At 45.2% G+C, this 16,556-nt stretch overlaps 2 protein-coding genes across 3 annotated transcripts in view; one reads left to right on the top strand and one right to left on the bottom strand.

Moving 5' to 3' along the window:
- Window positions 1-16,556, top strand: part of SCCPDH (saccharopine dehydrogenase (putative)) — a 406,234-nt gene that overhangs the window by 84,695 nt on the left and 304,983 nt on the right. The gene's annotated exons all lie outside the window — the stretch shown is intronic.
- The window catches only part of LOC142011125 (histone-lysine N-methyltransferase SMYD3-like), a 412,110-nt gene that overhangs the window by 299,170 nt on the left and 96,384 nt on the right, over window positions 1-16,556 (bottom strand). For both annotated transcript variants that reach the window (XM_074990064.1, XM_074990065.1), the window contains exon 3: window positions 30-137. In XM_074990064.1, coding sequence (XP_074846165.1) covers window positions 30-137 — 108 coding nt within the window. The remainder of the gene's footprint in view (window positions 1-29; window positions 138-16,556) is intronic.

The raw sequence follows: 16,556 nt of genomic DNA, 5'->3' as shown, positions 1-16,556 counted from the left end.
TGTGTTATGTTTAAGAGAATGGCACTTACTAGTTTAAAAACAATCCTACCAACAAGTCTCACTGAGTCGGGAGGAAGGTTAGGCTCGATACTCTTAAGACACTTGCATTCTCGCTTGTGCTCCTGCCAGGCTTCCTTCTGTTACAGCAAAAACACAAAACGAAACACTTTATATCATTAGTATCAGAGAGGTAGCCACGTTAGTCTGTATCTTTGAGGAAAAGAAGTCCAGATGCATCTGAGGAAGCAGGTCTTTGCCCATGAAAGCTTATGTTCCAAAATATCCTTTAGTCTATAAGGTGCCACAGGACTTCTTGTTGTTTGCATCATTAGTGTACATGCTGATCTACAACAGATTAGAGAGAGCGCGCAGGAGCACGTGCCTGTCATCATGTCACATGCCCTGTCAGTAACTGGCTCCAGCTGGGGAAGCTATTGATCCAACCTGCAGACCAAACTCAGTGGTGAATCCTGGTCATGTGCCACTTGAGGCACATTGCACGTAAGCCAACAACGAGCCAGGGAGCTTATAGTGACTGGTGTACTTAGGTTACTCAACACGCTCTATAATTTGACAACGGCTCCTTCATTGTTTCCAGCACTAGGGAAAACCCCCAGGCTTGCTGTCAAATTTTGCTCTCTTCCACCTGTGACATTTTATGCTGCTGATTTAGGTAACTTGCAGGCAACTATAAACTTAAGACACACAGTGAACGCACCCTAGGAAAGACTGGGCATAAAGTTTGGTTAAACTGCCAGCAGGGCCGGAGCAGATACTTGAGGGAGCACAAGGAGGTGGGCAGGGAATCTGAGTGGGAAGCAGGGGAAGTAGGAGTGGGGAGGAACAGGGTAGATGATAAGTGAAACTGTTGATACTGCTGGGAGTTAGAGTACTGCTGGTGGGCAGGTAGATCCTGGGGCTACTGGGAGGCAAGGAATCCCTTAGCGGCAAGTAGGGGCTCCAGAGAGTAGATGGGTACTGGGGCAATTGGATAAAAGTCTTGCTGGGGGCAGGGTCTTACAGGTGCATGTTGGGTCTAGCAGGAGGTTATGCTCGGAAGAGCTGAGTGGTGGTGATGGTGAGGAGACCTGAGGCTGTTTCAACACTTTTTGATATTGTCACTTAGCTGCTCGTTCTTGGCCCTGATCCAGCAATGGTCTCCAGCAACCAAAAGACCTGACTGCTTGTAATCATGCCACAGATCAGCCAAATGCATGGTGTCAACTCAGCAGAGATGCAGGAACGCGAGACAGGTCTGATAAATGCAGTGTCTCAGAAGGTATATTATAGCTGTTAGTTCTGCCTCAGGCTAGACAAGTGCCTCTTCCTTGTCCCAGGACATTCACTTCAGGTTCTGCTGAAATAGAAACTGTGGGAAATCACCATTTCCTTTGCATTACGTCTCTAGGCAGCTTTCAAAATAATAAGTGCATCACTATCCTGAAGCGATGGGTTCACGTCACTGCCAAGGGAGCTGCACACACTGTCCTGGGCCCATAGCTCTAGTGTGGGACTTGGAAAAAGAATCAGACCAGGCTCTCAATTCAGAAATCCCAGCAGCCTACTCTCTCCTCCAGGAGAAGAGCTTTCTTCTACCGCAAGTTGGAGTGCTTTGCTGTGTAGTGTAAGCTATAATGTCTGCACTCCTGTACTGAAAGTTCAACCCTCAACGGTGGGAGCAGATAGCTAACATTAAAAAAAACTGGGCTATTACACTTAAAAACCACATTACAAGAATCATAATTACAGTTGCAAAGTTAAGCACTTGAAAACTACGAATGTTGCTTGCGTAACTTTAATTCTGTCCCTTTGCCTCTGTATATTATAACAGTCTTGACTTACATAGTCATATAGTATGTTTCCTCAAAGAACCCTTGCCTTTTTCTACGCAGAGGGTGGACACACAAGAGGGCAGAATTAAAACTGCTCAGGAATCTTATAGCCAACATTTCATAACTTTTGAGAGCATGGCATTCCACACGGTATAAATGCCACCAGTGTCACTTGAGCTCTCAGTGAAATATTTTCTTTCTATGACAAATAAAAGGAGCCTAATTTCTTCTCACTTACCAACTGGCCTCTGGAGGGTTTTTTTTTTCCCCAGTACAACTTAATTGACTCAGTGGAGTTACTCCTGATTTAGAGCAATGTGAAAGAAGAATCAGGCCCAAGACTTTCAACAGTGTTAATTAACCTATCTATATTTGAGTGTGTCTATGAGTCCAGCAATCTGTGTTTTTGTGAGTCCATTTGCTCAAAAACTACTCCTAAACTGTGAGACCTAGGGCCACCAAATTTGGTATGCAGCTTCCTCTAACCCTAACTTAGACTGAAGCAGCTTTTGGTTGTATCAGGAAAATGGGAAATGCCTGGAATCCAACAGTTTTCCAGAACATGGAAAGGGAGGGGCACAGAGAAGAAGGACAACATACTTCAGACTCACCACTGGAGGCAGAGAGTGCAGAGTAACCATTGGGGCTGAGGAATGCAACGGACACCTGCAGCTGGGGCTCTCCACCCTGCCAGCCACTGGACAATGTAAGTGGCCCCCCGCACACAACACCCACACCTGGCCCCAGCGCTGGACAAGGGATCCCTGTCCACCCTAGCACCACACCCCAGAGAAGGTGGGACCAGGAACAAGCCCCCAGTTGAAACTCAGGTCAGGGTTGGGAGAAAGCAGCCCATTTCAGCCCAGCTCTGCCTCCCCTGGCCTGCACCCCCCACCCCGAGCTCACGCCAGGGCCAGGGAAAGTATGGGAAGTGCAGAGGGGTGGGAAATTGGCCTGACCCCACCTCACCCACAGCACATGCTGGGTCTGGTGAAATCAGCCCCAGCCCTTCACACCCACACACACAGAGCACTTGCTGAATCCAGTGAAATAGGCCTGGCCCCAGCCTCAGCCCGGAGCTCACTCCAGGCAGAACTGGGTCATTTTCCCCAGCTGCATCCCCACTTCTGAGCTCACATTGGGCTGTGGGACATGGCCTGATCCTGGCCTCGTCCTCCCTACCCACCCCCTAGCAGAGCAACACCAGGTACATCTGCTAGGGTGGGTCTATACGGCAAAATTATTTTCAAATAACAGCTGTTATTTTAAAATAACTATCCTAGAATTGAGAGGATGCAACCACTATTTTGAAATTGGTAAGCCTCATTTCATGAAGAATAGTAGCTACTTCGAAATAAGCCATAATGTGTCCAATGGCTCTATTTTAAAATAGGCTCTATGTCTGCAGTAGATGTATTTCAAAACAGCTAAGTGCTATTTTGAAATGTATTTGTGTGTGTAGCAGTGTTATTTAGAAATAAGCTGTTTTGGAATATCTAATTTCAAAATAAAGCTGCTGTGTAGATATGCACCCATTAACCTATATATGTACATGCACCTTCACCAGTTATGTTAGGGCATTAAGTAATTCAGCTTCAATTTAACTGCTTAATTCTTCTCTTCAGTTATTTATCTGGCTAATGAAATCTTTGCAAGGAGTCACTAGGACTCAGTCATAAACCTTTTTAAGATCACAATTTAAAAATTGAAGTTTCTCCTTTGTTAAGTCATTAGTAGGCAAATAAAGAGATTTTAAAAGCAGGGATGCTGACTGCTAACAGCTATAATGAATATGAAAATTAAAAGCAGAAGGGCCTGAATGATTTATGTTTGATCCTTTAGAAGACCACATTAATAAACTAGAAGCACTGGGAATGGAAACAATGAAAATAAGCCAAAAATAATTGTCTGTTTTAGATCTTGAATTTGCAAACATTTATATATAGTATCAAAACAAATTAACAGGGCCAGACAAATACCCAGACACCAGTTACTCCAAGATAGGCCCAAAAAAGCCAAGAATAGAACACCACTCGTCATTACCTACAGCCCCCAACTCAAACCACTGCAATGCATCATTAAAGACCTACAACCTATCTTTAATCAGGATGCCACACTCCAGAAGGCCGTAGGTGACAGGCCTGTTCTCTCCTACAGACAGCCTCCCAACCTTATGAGGATTCTCACCAACAGCCACAGTCTATATCGCAGGAACACCAGTCCTGGAACTTTTCCTTGCAACAAAGCCTGCTGTCAGCTTTGTCCACATATCTACTCTGGAGATACCATCACTGGACCTAACCAGGTTATTCACAGAATCATGGGCACATTCTCATGTTCCTCAACTAACATCATATATGCCATCATGTGCCAACAATGCCCAGATGCTTTGGATATTGGACAGACTTCAAACTCTCTTAGACAAAGAGTTAATGGGCACAAAACAGACATAAAAACACTCCTGATCCACAAACCTGTTAGCCAGCACTTTAATGGGGTGGGCCATTTTGTTAATGACTTAAAAGTTTGCATTTTACTGAAGAGGAATTTTCACAATAGTCTTGAAAGAGAGACTGCTGAACTCTCTTTTATATTCAAATTCAACATATTAACACATGGTTTGAAACACGATGTGAATTTTCTGGGTCATTATAGGGACTCGTTTGCATACTTGGCTTAATCTAATTCTTGACTCCCCCACGCTGCCCTTCTGCCCCTCTACTCTCTGATTTGCTCACCTTGATAATTCTTTTCTGATCTGTCGACCCTGATTACTATTTTTGGTTCTCTGTGCCTTAAATATTGAGTCTGTTCTGGTATGGCTACAGTCAGAGAAGTGGGTCTGTCCCACAAAAGGTCATCACCTAATAAATTATTTTGTTAGTCTTTTAAGTGATACTTGACTGCTTTTTTTTTGATAGTACATAGACTAGCACAGCTCCCTCTCTGTTACTCTTTATATATAGATCTACTTTACTCACATGAATTTCGATAAGACTGCTCATGTGGCTACTCGTGACAGTATAGCCGCTTGTGTGTAAGTTTATGCAAGATTAGGGCATTTATGAGCAACTGATAACTTGCACTAGACTTAAATCTTTCCATTCAGTGAATAAAAATAACAGGATTGAGGAACAGGGGAGCAGAGGGGACAAGGGAAGCAGGGAGAGAGGTGCACTCATGGGGAGCTCTGGCACTGTAAAAGCATTGGGAACCAGGAAGAGCAAAGAGTCTTTAAGCAAGTCACTCATTATGCTGGAAGGCTGGACTGTTTTTGAATTTCGCTGGCTTGCTTTTGTTATGTCAGTCAATCCAGATTTCAATGTTTCATATGAAGTCTGTGTGATGGTATTGGAGATATTTAAAGCCTGTATACGTCTAATTTCTTCATTCAGTGCAAAGTCTGAAGCCACTAGTCTGCTTTACTGGTGTCCATGTAAAGTGAAAAGGAGAAAAAGAAACAGGTAACAGAAGGACATGATAAGAGTTAAAACAAATATAGGGTTCCAAAAGGCAATTTAATTTTGGATGGAAAAGCAGTAGGAGAAATGAAACAACCAACTGTGGGAAACAATTTCTGTCACATATTAGCTATCAGTATCAGACTGCAGGTGTCTGACATAGAAATAGCTCATCTATAATCATCAGTAAAATAGGCAATGATGGGTAAATAGGAACTCTGTAATGCTTAAGCAGGGGTAGGTGTTCATTGCTTTTCATGAGGTGACAATAGTCTGAAAATTCTAAAGCTGGAAGAGTCCCCACCCATCAATTGATAAGAACAAAGACTCAGCAGCAGGAATTTATCAGGAGGAAAGCCAATTACACTCTTAAGAGAGACCTCCACACTAGGCAACTTCCAGCTTTAAGTATCGGTGGGGTAGACGTGTTAGTCCAGATCTGTAACAGCAACGAAGGGTCCTGTGGCACCTTATAGACTAACAGAAAAGTTTTGAGCATGAGCTTTCATGAGCACAGACTCACTTCATCAGATGCTGGTCTTGGAAATCACTTTTCCATGATTTCCAAGACCAGCATCTGATGAAGTGAGTCCGTGCTCACGAAAGCTCATGCTCAAAACTTTTCTGTTAGTCTATAAGGTGCCATAGGACCCTTCGTTGCTATCAGGTAGCAGTTATTTTACTTGGCAATATCTTTCTTATGCACGCATGTAATATGTTAGGCAGTATTTCCCCCCATCCCTCCGATGAAAGCTTCCATCTTTTATTTCTTTACTAACAGATTTACCTGATGTTGCTCAGGTCCTTAACTCATTTAAGGCTTTTTTTAAAAAAAATAAAATAAAATAAAAGGAAAAACGTACATGCTTTAATTAAACGATGAGTATTTAAAATAATGGTATTTTTATGAAGTTATATTTATTTCAGATTTCTTTAAAAAAAGGATTGTTAAAATTTGTCTTCTTAATTCTTTAGTAATTTTTTAAATGGGAATTCCATCAAGTGTCTTTTTAATCTCATCCTTATCAACTACATTTTAACAAAAAAGGGCAAAGTCAATTTGGTTTCCAATAACATTTTCTTCTTGTTTTCAAATCTTAAGCATTGATTTAACTGTGCAAAAACAGAGCACTACTCCAAATGTCTCCATTTAATCTCTTTTCTGCAAGGTTTATTGAGAAGCAATCCCATTTCAGATTCATCCTATTTTGCTGGCTCATCCTGGGTCAGTCTTTCAAAATTCACACATTTATGTGATCCATAGTCTACGTAGACTGAAGGATGCCTACTACTACTACCACCACCCGAGGACTGTACTTGATTTGGTCATTTTCTTTTCTGCTCGGTATTATGAGAAGCAATCCAATTCCAGGCACATCCCATTTTCCTGGCACAACCAAACCCTTATGTTGCTTTACGTTATGCTAAGAGAAGCAACATGTATACTGAATTTGGTGATCCTAGCTCTTTCCTTTTAGGAAGACTTGCTAATCAGATAGACAAAGTCTCTAAAATACACACTAGATTCGTAACTCTACAAGTGAACAAAATGACACCAATGAAACATTATAATATTATTAGTGTTATGAGGTATCTGACAAATAAAAGTTAAATATCTGCTGCTAAGTAGAACCACTTTCTTTCCAAAGAAACAAGGTCAAGTATGTAAGTGTCCAGACACCATTCTGTATAATATAATTACATTGGCATTTTTAATCCTGCTCCAGCTGAAATTGCTCTTTAGAGTCAAACTTGAGCTGTCAAAATTTTTCCTAACATAAATTCTGCATAGGATTTTAGATATGCTAACAAAGACATCAATATGATTAATAGCTTACCCAGCCAATAAAGCACTAATGAGATGAAATCTGCAATATCGCATGGTGCTATATCTCATAAACTTCTAATCTTTGAGATTTGTTTTCTCACTAGAATCATATTAAGATTGCACCTTTTCTTCAACTTTGCAATCGAACAAAGAGTTGTGCATTTATTTATTCTGCTGAAGGAACGCTGGAATGAGAACGGCCAATAAGGTTTCAAAAGACTGGCCAGGAAAAGTTGCAACTGCATTAACCTAACTTGGTCAAACACCACTAACAATAAATTTTTGAAAAAAGGAAGGAATGTTGGGGGCTGCTCTCTCCCCCTCAGGCATCTGTTACCCCCATCAGTGATGCAAGTTATATAATGAAGTAAAACCACTAAGATTTATGTCAAAGATAGGATCTACCCATATATCATTTTCTAGAAGTCCCAAGTGGCTAGGTTTGTATCTTTCCCCAAAGGAGGGTTTTAGTTACATACATGGTTGCCAACTCTCCAGAATTATCCTGAGATGACAGAAAATACATATTAATCTTTAATTAAAGATGTCATTTGATTAAGCCTCCAGGAAAACATCCAACCAACACTGGCAACCCTAGTCACAGGAGGGCATTCCCACTATCTTCTCCTCGCTCCAGGCACCTCCATCCATACACTCCAAGGCTACATCTACCTGAGAAGCCTGTCAAAAGAAGGCAATGGTAGAATAGATTCCCTGGCAAAATCTCTCGACAGAATGCATCTACACACAAAAGCAGATCAATATGTCGATCCACTCTGCCAACGGAAAGCAGCCACATGTTCCGGCCACTCACTCAAGGCTCGCATGGGGGGCAAGCCCCTCCAGGACCACTGGCCTGGTGCACTCTTAAAGCCCCCCACCCCACGCACCCCCAACATACACTCCTTACTAACGCTGAAGCTTGCTTCCCTCATTGAGGGAAAGCAAAGCTAGTGCAGAGCTCCCTAGCAGTTTGTGTGAGAAGCAGTTCTTGGCAGACCACTACCATGCCAGAGCAGGCCCTGTACCCTAGACCGAGGACCAGATTCCGATGACCCTGCCCTGATCTTCATCAATGTGTTCCACTGCATCGGGGGAGGACAACCCTGAAAGGCAGCACACAAAGCACGTCCACGGTGCCCCGCCCTCACCCCCTCGGGTGTTCAGGTGGGTCTGGTGGTACCCCACCAGCTCCAATTGGTGGGACTGGCTGGTCCTGGGCCAATGGGGCAACCCAGCAGTGGATGCAGAACTTCAGGATGCACAAGGAGCCCTTTCTCAAGCTGTGCACCTGGCTCACCCCTATCCTCTGACAACAGGAGACCAACACACAGCTTACCCTCCCCCTTGAGGAACAGGTCACCATTGCTTTGTGGAAGCAGGCCACCCTGGCAGCTACCCCTCTGTGGGCCACCAATACAGCATCGGGAGGTCCACCATAGGGGCCATACTTATGCAAGTGAGGCATGCTAGGATCGCAGGCCCTGCCTGGTGGGAGGGAGAAGAAGGGGGTGAGCAGCAGAGAGGTGAAAGGGAGACAGGGGAAGAGAGCGGAAAGGGGAAGGGGAGGAGGCAGTGGAGCTCGCCAGGGCAGAGCGCTCTCGCCCCAGTCTCTCATGGGCGAGTCCTGTCTACCCCTTTTGCAGGTGGTGTGGGCCATCAATGCGACCCTGCTCCGGCGGCTCATACACATCACCAACGTGGACCCTCATGGCCGGCTTCAATGCCTTCGGCTTTCCCAATTGTTTCGGGGCACTGGATGGGACCCACATCCCCATCTGGGCCCCAGAATACAGTGCCGTGGGCCCCAGAATACAGTGCCGTGGGCCCACAGCCCTCTCCAACCCCTCCACCTCTCCTCCCTTCACCCACTCCTGCAACCCCCAACCAAAAAAAAGGAATGCAGGGGTGGTATTTAAAAGTAAATTTTTACTAAACAAAATAGAACTTGTTGAAAATAAACATTTGTGTAACAACCGTTTACAAAGAGCAACGTGCCTGACTATATATAGGGGAGGGGGCCCTTGGACCACTGGGGGCATCTCAACTGGGGGGCCCTTACTCCACGGAGGGGCTAGAGGGCCACAAGCCATGTCGGCCACAAGATCCCCTCCTCACCAAGATTCGGGGTCCCCCTCAGGGCTGGGTTTGGCTCAGGATTACAGGGAGGCACAAAGAGTGGGGGCTGCTGTGGGGTCGGGCTCAATGAGGGGAGTAGGGGAGGCTTGGGGGCATGTCCACTGCCCACCACAGGGCCTGGAGGAGGGCCTGGGACTGGGGTTGGGGGAGAGGGCCCACCAGTGGCAATGGGAAGAGGAGTGGCAGGGACCATCGATGCAGTGGTCCAGGCCAACCTCCACCAGATGCAGCAAGTGGTCAACCCAGGCCAGCCCCTGTCCGAAGCCCACGCCCACTGCCACTCCTTTTCCTGCCACAGCTGCTGCGCGGTCAGCTTGTTTTGCCACCAGAGGGCATCCATGTAGGGCAGTGATGTCCCCTCCATTTTCAAGGGACACGACTCCTGTTTATGCCAACTCTGGCTTCTCCCTGGGGCTGCCTGGCTGTACAGGCCGGGAGGGCTGGCCTGGGCCTCGGACAGTGCAGCTATAACAGGAGAGGGGGAGATGGTGAGCCTTTCCTGCAGCACATACACCAAGGACCCTCCCTATACAAGCAGCAACCCCCACCCTCAGGCCATGAGATGGGGCTGTCCTAGATACATGCACCTCTGCCCCTCCACAGTGGGTCCTGCCACATGGGGACCCTGTGGTGTCACAGGGACCAGCCTGACCACAGCCCACCCCCCAGCCTGATGAGCTGGCAGCCTGGGGGGATAGCCATGGGGGGGTCCACACACAGGTGGAGGGTGACCCATGCACAGCTGGGCCCTAAAGATAAACGATAAAGATATAAAAGGAGCGATCAAGGAAGACAGTGCCATTGCGGAGCGATTAAATGATTTCTTTGCTTCAGTCTTCACGGCTGAGGATGTTACAGAGGTTCCTAAATCTGAGCCAGCCATTTTAGGTGACAAATCTGAGGAACTCTCCCAGACTGAAGTGACATTAGAGGAGGTTTTGGAGTTAATTGATAAGCTGAATAGTAACAAGTCTCCAGGACCAGACGGTATTCACCCAAGGGTTCTGAAAGAACTCTCATGTGAAATTGCGGAGTTATTAACAGTGGTTTGTAACCTATCCTTTAAATCTGCTTCGGTACCCAATGACTGGAAGATGGCCAATATAACGCCAATATTTAAAAAAGGCTCTAGAGGAGACCCTGGCAATTATAGACCAATAAGTCTAACATCAGTACCAGGCAAATTAGTAGAAACAATAGTAAAGAATAAAATTGCAAGGCACGTAGAAGAGCACGAATTGTTGGGCAAAAGTCAGCATGGTTTCTGCAGAGGGAAGTCATGTCTAACTAATCTATTAGAATTCTTTGAAGGGGTTAATAAACATGCGGACAAGGGGCACCCAGTGGACATAATATACCTAGATTTCCAGAAAGCCTTTGACACAGTCCCACACCAAAGGCTTTTATGTAAATTAGGCGGTCATGGGATAGGAGGAAAGATCCTTTCATGGATCGGGAATTGGTTAAAAGACAGAAAACAAAGGGTGGGAATAAATGGTGAATTTTCACAATGGAGGGGGGTAACTAGTGGTGTTCCCCAGGGGTCAGTCCTGGGACCGATCCTGTTCAACTTGTTCATCAATGATCTAGAAAATGAGGTAAGCAGTGAGGTGGCAAAGTTTGCAGATGACACCAAGTTGTTCAGGACAGTCAAAACCAAAAGGGATTGTGAAGAACTACAAAAAGATCTCAGCGAACTGAGTGATTGGGCAGCAAAATGGCAAATGAAATTTAATGTGGGTAAGTGTAAGGTAATGCACATTGGAAAAAATAACCCAAATTACACATACAACATGATGGGGTCAAATTTAGCTACGACAGATCAGGAAAGGGATCTTGGAGTTATAGTGGATAGTTCTCTGAAGACATCCACACAGTGTGCAGCGGCAGTTAGTAAAGCAAATAGGATGTTAGGAATTATTAAAAAAGGGACAGATAATGAGACAAAAGATATCATACTTCCCCTATATAAAACTATGGTAAGCCCACATCTTGAGTACTGTGTGCAGATGTGGTCTCCTCATCTCAAAAAAGATATATTGGCATTAGAAAAGGTTCAGAAAAGGGCGACTAAGATGATTTGGGGTTTGGAGCGGGTCCCATATGGGGAGAGGCTAGAGAGACTGGGACTTCTCAGTCTGGAAAAGAGGCGATTGAGGGGCGATATGATAGAGGTATATAAAATCATGAATGGTGTGGAGAAAGTGAATATAGAAAAATTATTTACCTTTTCCCATAATACAAGAACATGGGGACATCAAATGAAATTGATGGGTAGTAGGTTCAGAACTAATAAAAGGAAATTTTTCTTCACACAGCACACAGTCAACCTGTGGAACTCCTTGCCAGAGGAGGCTGTGAAGGCCAGGACTCTATTAGGGTTTAAAAAAGAGCTCGATAAATTTTTGCAGGTTAGGTCCATAAATGGCTATTAGCCAGGGGTAAAGTATGGTGCCCTAGCCTTCAGTACAAGGGCAGAAGATGGATGGCAGGAGATAAATCACTTGATCATTGTCTTCTGTTCTCCTTCTCTGGGGCACCTGGCATTGGCCACTGTCGGCAGACGGGATACTGGGCTGGATGGACCTTTGGTCTGACCCAGTATGGCCATTCTTATGTTCTCCCCAGGGACCCCTCACACAGGTGGCTCGCAGCACTGTCCATGGGGATGGGTGCGGCCTATTGCCTGCAGCCATGCCTGCGAGCTGAGAGCTGTCGCCCAGGCAACTGTCCTGCTCCCAGCCATGCCAGGATCAGGTCAGCCCCCGCCCCAAGGTCTTGGGGCTCATGTGGTCCCCCAGCAGCTTGCAGCAAGCCAGCAGCCATGCTAGGGGGCTGCCTGATGGGTCCAAGGGGGATACACTACCATGTACATGGACACACGTGCCAGGCCCGCTGTCCCACCTGAACCATCATGGCAAGCCCCATGCCATGCCCTGCCTACCCCAGGCTGGGAGTGTGCAACCCATGGGGTACTCACCTGACAGTCCCACAAAGAGGTCCGCAGATGCCTGTGCCGAGATTGTGGCACTGGAGGGGCCTAAGTCCAGGCCTAGGATGAGGGTCCCTGAGCTGGACTTGGAGGGTGGGTCCTGGGGCACCGTTTCCATTGGGGGGGGGCTCCTCCCTGGTGTGCACAGTCATCCAAGGAGGTGGTTGTGCTCATCGTAATAGGAGCAGGTGGCCACTCCACCCCCCAATTTCCAACATACATCCCAGACACGCATGTAGCCCTGGCAGAGCTCTTCCAGCATGCAGCCATGCTTCCAGCTTCCTGCGCAGGGCATCTGGGGCTCCCTGTGCCTTTAAACATGGCCAGAGGCACATACCATAGGTCCATGCCTGCTGTGGGGAGGGCACTTCCCGACTCCAGCTGGCTGGTGCCATGGAAGATTCCTCTGTTGACAAATGGTGCCCCGGAGTGTCTACACCCATGGCATGCAACACGCCTCCCGTTTGCCAAACATGGTGAATGGGACACCACAGAGTGGCGAAATGGAGCACCTTCCGCCCACTCCACGCACGCGCCCCCCACCACTTGGTGGGACAAGCACGTAGCAGCTGCTTAGGCCATAGCGTGGCTTGGACTGCGGTTTGGCTCCTGCTGGTATGACTCTGGGCCTTAGATTGGGCCCCAGCATAGGCTTTGGTGCTGCTCCTGCTGGCGCAGCTCATTCAGGCCCTGGCACAGCTCCTCAGGTGACAGCAGCGGCTCTGGTGAGTCACTGCATTCAGTTTGTGTGGGGGAAGGGGGGGACCTGGAGGTGCCTGGCTCTCGGGGAGGGGGAGGGCATTGTTACGGCAGCCAGGGGGTGCCTGTGGCAAATACAGAAGGATAACAACCACAAGTGTGGTGATCCTTCAATAACTATTGGATACCACTGGTCTACCCAGCTCTTTTCTCAAGAGAGAGGTGTCATACTTCTACGGGGAGAGGTATAATGCTGCCGGTGGATATGCCGGGTCTTGTCAGAAAAATCCTGACAGAGCATTTAGGCACTCCACACAGTTTTTTTCCTGACAAAAGCTCAGTTTTGCTGAGCAAAGCCTCTCATGTAGACATAGCCTGACAGCCGTAAGAACAGTCATCACCTGATGTGATCCCACTATGTCTGGCCATTCCCATCCTCCCCATTTCAGGACCCTCCACAGGGCAAGTTGTCTGCTATTCTGTCTCTGGGAGAAGCCAGCTGCCCTGTTACACCAGGGCTGTCACCTTAGGCCACCCCAAGCTCCCGCCTCCCCAAATTCAGTTGCTCCCATCCTCTAAGCTACTCCTATATCCAAAGCTCTGACACCCCCAACCTCCTTCATAATCACGTATGAGATCATCTCAGTGTCCTGACACACAGACATACCTCCCAAACAGCAAAATGTCACCATGGAATACGGCTACATTTTCAGCATACCTCTGTAAAGGGCTATGGAATTCGATTAAAATAAAATAAAATAGGTTAGAACTATACTGGTCAGAAGTTTTGCAACAGAACATGTTTCCATCAGAAAAATGCTGTTTTGTCCAAACTGAGCCTTCCTCTGGAAAAATGTCAATTTTAAGGACATTTATTTAGATGACGTAAAAATGTTGTCTTTTGACATTCTCAAGAGGGAACATACTGGTTTTTAGCTTTGAAGTAAATTTTGTATTATAAAAATAAAATTAAAGGAAATGGAAACAAAATATGCTGAATAATCCAAAACAACTTTTCTTTTTTTTAAATTTGCCCCATTGCGAATTTTGCAATTTGACATTTTGTTCTCATCCAGAATGAGAAGAAATTTCAGTTTGTGGAGTTTCCTACCAACCACAAATTCTGGCTCTTGCATGGATCTTTTTAGGGCTGCCAGCTGAAGCCTGTGAAGTTAGTTCCTCAGAACCTAACAATCGATAGTGTACTTCCAAAACAAACAAATAAATAGATAAAACAAGAAATATTTTGGTCTCCAGACTTAAATTTGGATTGTGATACTTTATATCAGTTAAGATAGTCCACTAAAATGAATTATATGTTGCTTGTGCTTTACTTTTTTTTTGGGTGGGGGAGGGGCACATCATGAAGTATCAAAAACTTTAAGGTAATTCCAACTTGAGAAAAGCCCAATTTAGGCTATTGAATCCTGTGAACCTCTTGTTGAAATAACTTCTAATTTTCCCCACAACCAACAAATCAACTGGACAATCAATATGCAAGCTGATCTGATCCATTTTTTTAATTTTCGAGCGCGCGCGATGCTGGGTTTTAAACTGAAATTGCTCTAACCTTATTTACTGTGTTACATTGAATAGTCCAGAAACTGAGACTTCCTAAATCACACTGTTAAGTGCTTACTAATGTGGGATTAATTTTTTACCCATCAAAATTTAATCAAGTCATTCTGCAGCTTTAAGCATAAAATGTAAACACAAACACGACACACATTTCTAAAGAAGTTTGTAATTATAAACAAAGTCATTCTTCACTAACACAGGTAGATTTTTTAAGAGTCCAAACTGCAGTTGATTGAGTGCTCAGCTGTTTATTCTCCTCAGCAATTAATTCAATTAGAAGTGCACAAACTAATGAACCACATGAAATCCAGTCTGCTGATGAAACAATTGCTTAAACAACTGTACTACTCTCTGTTTTGTAGCCATTTTAAGGAGGATTATCACAGGGAACACTGCATTTCAGAACAGACAAAACAAGACTAGCAAGACATTCTGCATTGATTTAACTGTCCATCCATTTATCTAGACAACCCATCCCAAGTGAAATGAAGATCCAGGACTGCAGGAGTGTCTTAATAAACTGGCATTTGTAGGGACAGTTTTCCACTCTGGGTTGACTAAAGGAAAAGCCTTCTTCCAGATTCCCATGACTGCCAAATAACATTAAGTAGAAGTTTAACCTCTCTCATCTGGCACCCTCAGGACCTGACCCAAGATGCCAAATGAGAGAATACGCTGGAGCTTGGAAGGTCACTATTGTCTAGTATACTACCAACACTTCCACTGCTCATTTAGGGGTAAATCAGAGCGAAATAATAGCACAGAATACAGACAGCCAGGACTGTTGGCTGAAAACAAGCTTCCAGCATCCATGGGAAAGTTGGTCACACCAAGGATAAGTGGTTTTCCATCAAAATAAAATCATACCAAATTACGGACATTGCCAAACAGGAGCATTCCAGATTAGAGAAGTTCAACAGGTCCAATATTAAACATATTTCCAAGCCAAAATACACCAGAGGAATTTAAATGCATGATACTCAATATAAGCATAACCCACTCTGTCTGAAGCTAATATTTGTGTTGCCATGGACTTTACTGATAGTAGGCTCAAGTAATGTTCAGACAGAGGATTCACGAGTAAAAAAAGTTCCAATCTTCTACATTTCACCAGTGACAGTTTTCACTTTGACAGGTATTTCCCCATTATCTTGCACAGTAAATTTAACTGTAGCATTAGTACGGATGCTAGAGTAAACACAATCTACTAGACCAATTTAAAATCGAGTCCCTCAAAGACCTTCTTTCAATAGCTGGTATCTGACAATTCATTCTATTTTTTCTTAATAAAAAAGACAAAACAAAAAATAAAAACACAAAGTTAGAAAAAACACAGTTTATGAATTCTTGAACAGCAAAGGTAATCTGATCCTTTTTGCTCTCTGGCTTCCCCTCACAGAAAAATGGGTGACATAAGAACTCTGCCTCAGTAGTCCTTCTTTATTGGATTACCTACCAACTAGTATGCTTGTTGCTTTCCTGCTATGACTAGAGCCCTTTGGCCAGGTCTCTGTTTTCTTCTCCTCTTGCGGGAATTAAAAGAGGTTACGACTTCTAGCAGCTTTTGATGAGGAGTGCACCATCCTTGGCCCCTTCAGGTACACCTTACTAGCTCAAGGCCTTAATGAATCCCACTTGCTGAACTTCGTACAGAAACTGAGGCCAACCCACTACCATAGGTTCCAGGCAGCCTGTACAGATTGGTTGGTAACAAACTCTCCCCACACCACTTACTGTTTCCCCAGCCTACTCCCTACAGTGCATGTCCTGCAGGCTGTTCCTCAAGGGGGACAGGACCTCTGGGTTCTCATAGTTCTCACCAGTCCAACGCTGAAAACTCCTGATTTCTGTATCTTCTCTAGGAGCCAGCCTGCCCCTGTGCTCTGCAAACCTTTTATCCCCGCACCTTTTGTGAGTTGCCCAATCAAGTCCAGCTGAGCAGACAGGCAATCTCCTGGTTAATGTCCCTTAGCAGCTCACTGAATAATAGAATCATAGAATTTTAGTGCTGGAAGGGACCTCAGGAG

The sequence above is a fragment of the Carettochelys insculpta genome, chromosome 3, assembly GCF_033958435.1.
Source record: "Carettochelys insculpta isolate YL-2023 chromosome 3, ASM3395843v1, whole genome shotgun sequence".
NCBI classification, from domain to species: Eukaryota; Metazoa; Chordata; order Testudines; family Carettochelyidae; genus Carettochelys; species Carettochelys insculpta.
This window is presented reverse-complemented; position numbering and strand designations above follow the sequence as displayed.